This window comes from Sardina pilchardus, chromosome 11 (genome assembly GCF_963854185.1).
Source record: "Sardina pilchardus chromosome 11, fSarPil1.1, whole genome shotgun sequence".
NCBI lineage: Eukaryota > Metazoa > Chordata > Actinopteri > Clupeiformes > Clupeidae > Sardina > Sardina pilchardus.
Genome location: NC_085004.1, coordinates 7,631,822 through 7,636,821, shown reverse-complemented (window position 1 = coordinate 7,636,821; position 5,000 = coordinate 7,631,822). Strand labels below are relative to the sequence as shown.

General features: G+C 44.7%; 1 protein-coding gene across 1 annotated transcript in view; it reads right to left on the bottom strand.

Moving 5' to 3' along the window:
* Positions 1–3,409: 3,409 nt before the first annotated feature.
* The window catches only part of glrbb (glycine receptor, beta b), a 28,383-nt gene continuing 26,792 nt past the window's right edge, over positions 3,410–5,000 (bottom strand). Inside the window, exon 10 of the mRNA XM_062549145.1 lies at positions 3,410–3,782. Within this exon, the coding sequence (XP_062405129.1) occupies positions 3,489–3,782 (294 nt within the window). The 3' untranslated portion in view covers positions 3,410–3,488. The remainder of the gene's footprint in view (positions 3,783–5,000) is intronic.

Sequence of the window (5,000 nt, the reverse complement as noted above, 5' to 3'; positions counted from 1 at the left end):
CGGCGGTCAGTTCCCTCTTCCCCCTGTGAGCGCTCAGCTTCCATTAGCGTCCAGCCCTGGTGATGGAGGCCGTGTAGCTGGTTCCCCAGCGGGGTGGTGGGGGGAGGGGGGAGGGCAGATGTGTTACCCCCAGCGGGGGGGCGCTGATGATGGGAGACGATGAGAGGCGGGGGCCGCAGGGGCCAGCGGGAGAGACGGAGACGAACGACGCCTGGCCGTCGTCCAGGATTAAAGTCTGCTACCCTTGGACTGCTATTGAAAGTTTGAGCAGTGGGAGTGGACTGTTTGCTGGAGCTTAATTGGTCTCTCTCTCTCTCTCTCTCTCTCTCTCTCTCTGTCTCTCACTCTTTGTCTTTATCCTCAATCTTGACACTCCCTCACTGTTCCTCACTCTCTCTCTCTCTCTCTCTCTCTCTCTCTCTCTCTCTCTCTCTCTCTCCATCCTGTTTGTCTCCTATCGTACTCAATATCTATTTCTCTCTCACTCTCATTCTCTCCTTATTCCTCTCATTACTAGCGAGGGTCCCGATCACACATGAAACATGAATGAAAGGTCAGTCAGACCCACTTTAAAAGTTCTGCTGCTCTTGGCGTCGTCATGTGATGTGAGTCCTGACCCAGTCAGGTGGTACTACAGCGTTCCTTTGCTGATTGAATGATGTGCCATACCCCACTGGTCCTTCCCCACATGGAAGGAGTGGCGCTCCCCCCAGCTCTGGTGAAATGCTTCATAAACACCCCTGTAGCACATTACCATTGATCAAGAGCAGCGCAGTCAGCTGGGGTTGTGTGGACAGGGTGATCTACTCACTGATGTAGTTCTGCTTCTCCCCCACCGTGTCTGTTGTTCAGTAGTAGATCATGACACCCTACTCACGGCCCAGCATGGCTCACGCTCAAGTGAGGGGGATTTGTCTGATTAGCAGGAGCAGGTCCCCTAAACGGAGACAGATGCGGTCGTCAGGAGTGGAAGGGGATTCATGACATCTTGTGTGCTGCTGGCTTCCCAACGACCCCCTCTCCATCCATCTCCTCAGCAGCCAGCAGAGCATCCTGGATCAATCTTCCTTTCTCTCACGCGGGCAGCCAGTGGGGGAAGCGCATGGAGGCACAGGGGCCTCTAGAGGGCAGTAGAGAGCAGCAGGACGGCCATGCTCAGGGGCTTTGGACTCGCAAGAGCTTTATTGGGGAAATGTTGCTGAAACAGCTAAGGATGTTCAATTAACAATAAAACAGTGCCAAATTGTAATGTAATGTGCCATTATACTGCTGTGGTAAAGAACTTCGATATGCTATAATTATTTAGCTATGAGGTCATCATTTTAATGAGCAGTTGCTGATTACTTTGCTACAGTTTTATTACAAAATGATAAAAATGATATTGCTGTTGTTGCAGCCACTGCTCTCAACCCAAACACGGGTCTCCTTGGCAACAGAACACTCCGTGAGGCTGAAGAATTCATGCCTCTTTGTTGCCATGACAGCAAGTTTGCACAAGAAGCCAGAAAGAAGGACTGAAAGGAAGGCTTTCTCCCTTGCTAGCCTTACCAGTCGCAAATGACTTACACACCCAATCAATCACCTGGTTCTGTTTTAAAGCAAACATGGTTCTCATCAGATTTATAATATTGGGATAAGTAGGCCTTGAGCCCTTGAAATGTCACAACTATGAATAACAGCATACCTGATAAAACACACAAAGTGAAGCAGAAATAATATTATATTGCCATCTGTGTGTGTGTGTGTGTGTGTGTGTGTGTGTGTGTGTGTGTGTGTGTGTGTGTGTGTGTGTGTGTGTCTTCATATGCTGTGTATTCAGCTACCTGTATATTATATTATATTATATTTGTTTAGAAAACACACACGGTTTGCTGAGCACCCAATGCCATTCTTCTAGGACGTAGTTAATGTACACAACCTAATCATTTTGACTTTTTGCATATTCAAAACTACAGTTTCAGTATCCTGATTAAACTGTGTATGTTCCCAACATTTGAACCACGATGGAAAGGGGCTTTGGTATTGTGATCATCGACAGAACGTCTCTGTCTAAAATCAATGTTATAATCACGTCATAAACAAACTCGACAGGTCTTCATGCTGCAAACAGACAAGACATGAATATTTTGATGCCAGGCTTGCGGAACAGAAACAACCATCACACAACTGCACACGGCAAGCGTTTGCAATAGGCATCCTTTTTTTATTGAGATAAATATAGAAGATCACATTGTGAGTATAAATGCATAGAAATATACACAACATGGCTTGGATTCGATGGCATTTCATCAGCGTGTTGTTCTATTTTTCGTAAGGAGAAAGCCACAGAGAGAGATAAGAGACGTGATGGCAGGAGGGAGAAGACTTTAGGTCCTCTTGGCCTCGTAAAACTCTACAAACATGGCGGAGAGGTCTGGATTCGCTCGCTCGCTTGCTCGGTGGCTGGCTGGCTCGCCAAAACGCACCGAAGCACAGGAGGGGGTCTGGCAGGAGGGAAGCTGGACGGAACACACGAGTGTCTGGCAGGAAGGGGTCTGACCGGAGCGTACGCGTGCCGGGCAGGAGGGCGACTGACCGGTGCGTACGAGTGTCGGACAGGAGGGGGTCTGGCAGGAGGGGAGCTGGGCGTGGAAGATCATCAAAAGACACAGTTCTAAAGTGGCAGTGAGTGACACCATCCCTCAGGACTACAACATCAACCCCATTCAAGTCAGGTACAGGAACTCAACCAAATAGAAAATGCCCCCCAAGCCCCTTAAGCATCTCATATAGCATTTAATAATGTCTTTATCATATAGAATTTCATATTTACTAGCATGCATGATAATAATATAATGTCTGATTTTTTTTTTTTATATGTTGTGCTAATGTGAAACCAAAATAGCAAAACATACTGTATATTTATATATAGCATATTTCATTTATTTCCTATCTGCAAATAAATCATTTTCAAGCTCCCCAAACCATAATATTTAGAGGCTAGCATGATTTCATGCCATGTATTTACAACCAAAGCAGTGCTGCAGCATTAGCTCTTGGACGTGGTGAGTTCTAGTCGGTTCTCTCGAAGTGCACAAGTGGAAGAGAAGAACTGCACTCGTTTTGATGCCAAAGGGACAGATTGGCTTTGAATGGAAGACAGGAACGGAGAGAAAGATGAAGAAGAGAAAGAGAAGGAGAGAGAGAGAGAGAGAGAGAGCATGTGTATTTGTGAGCATGTGTGAAGTACAGTATGTGTCTATGTCTAAATGTGTGTATGTCTGCATCTATACTTGTCCACATCTAAGAGTGTGTAAATGCGTGTACATATGTGTGTTAATGTAGATGAGTGGACATGTTTATTTCACAGTGCCAAACAGACACAGGGTTTACTGTGTGTGTGTGTTTGTGCGTGTGTGTTTGTGCGCGTGTGTGTGCGTGTGTGTGTGTGTGCGTGCGTGCGTGTGCCCGCGCGCATGTGTGTGTGTGTGTGTGTGTGTGTGTGGTGCTCACAGATACACAGACCAGTAGATGACGTTAAAGAAGAGGAAGGTGAAGGGGAAGAGGGCTCTGGCGTAGAGGTCCACTCGTTTGGCGGCGGAGGGGATGACCGGTTTGGGCGGCGGGGGCTTCTTGTTGTTCTTGGTGGCGGCCTTGTGGCCCCCGATCGTCTCAATGGGCTTGCCGTAACAGTCAAAGTTCGAGAGCTCAAAGTCGCGGGGTAGTGACCCCACGATGCTGAAGTCGTTGGTCCGCAGATCAGACTTGGAAGTGCAGACCTTCTTACACCTGGTCTCTGTCACCTGATAGAGGGAGAGAGAGAGGGGGGAGAGAGAGAGGGAGGGAGAGAGGGAGAGAGACAGGATGAGAGAGAGAGAGAGAGAGAGAGTGGTCAGTTCTAAAGACAAGTGTAAACAATCACCAAGCCGCATTGTGATCCAATCACTAAATTCACTCGCTGAGGTGTCTGAGACACATTTGAGCACATATCTTTAGTAGTGTAAACGTTAATGACACATCTGAGCACATATCTTTAGTAGTGTAAATGTTAATGACACATTTGAGCACATATCTTTAGTAGTGTAAATGTTAATGCATTTGAGCACATATCCCTAGCAGTGTAAATGTTAATGCATTTGAGCACATATCTTTAATAGTGTAAATGTTAATGCATTTGAGCACATATCCCTAGCAGTGTAAATGTTAATGCATTTGAGCACATATCTTTAATAGTGTAAATGTTAATGCATTTGAGCACATATCCCTAGCAGTGTAAACGTTAATGCATTTGAGCACATATCTTTAGTAGTGTAAACGTTAATGCATTTGAGTACATATCTTTAGTAGTGTAAACGTTAATGCATTTGAGCACACATCTTTAGTAGTGTAAATAATGCATTTGAGCACATATCTTTAGTAGTGTAAATAATGCATTTGAGCACATATCTTTAGTAGTGTAAATAATGCATTTGAGCACATATCTTTAGTAGTGTAAATAATGCATTTGAGCACATATCTTTAGTAGTGTAAATAATGCATTTGAGCACATATCTTTAGTAGTGTAAACGTTAATGCATTTGAGCACATATCTTTAGTAGTGTAAATAATGCATTTGAGCACATATCTTTAGTAGTGTAAACGTTAATGCATTTGAGCACATATCTTTAGTAGTGTAAATAATGCATTTGAGCACATATCTTTAGTAGTATAAACGTTAATGACACATTTGAGCACATATCTTTAGTAGTGTAAATGTTAATGCATTTGAGCGCATATCTTTAATAGTGTAAATGTTAATGCATTTGAGCACATATCCCTAGCAGTGTAAATGTTAATGTGTTCTAATACATTAAGGGTAAGGGGAGCTCTAATGATTGTGATGTTGGCAACTTAGCCTTAATGAGAAGGCGCGCACCTCCAAAAACTGGCAGGTGGCGGGTTCCAAACGTTTAGAACATACGGTAATAGAACAAAGCAGAATCCACACACTGAGCTCGACGTTAACGGTTTTAATCGCCGTG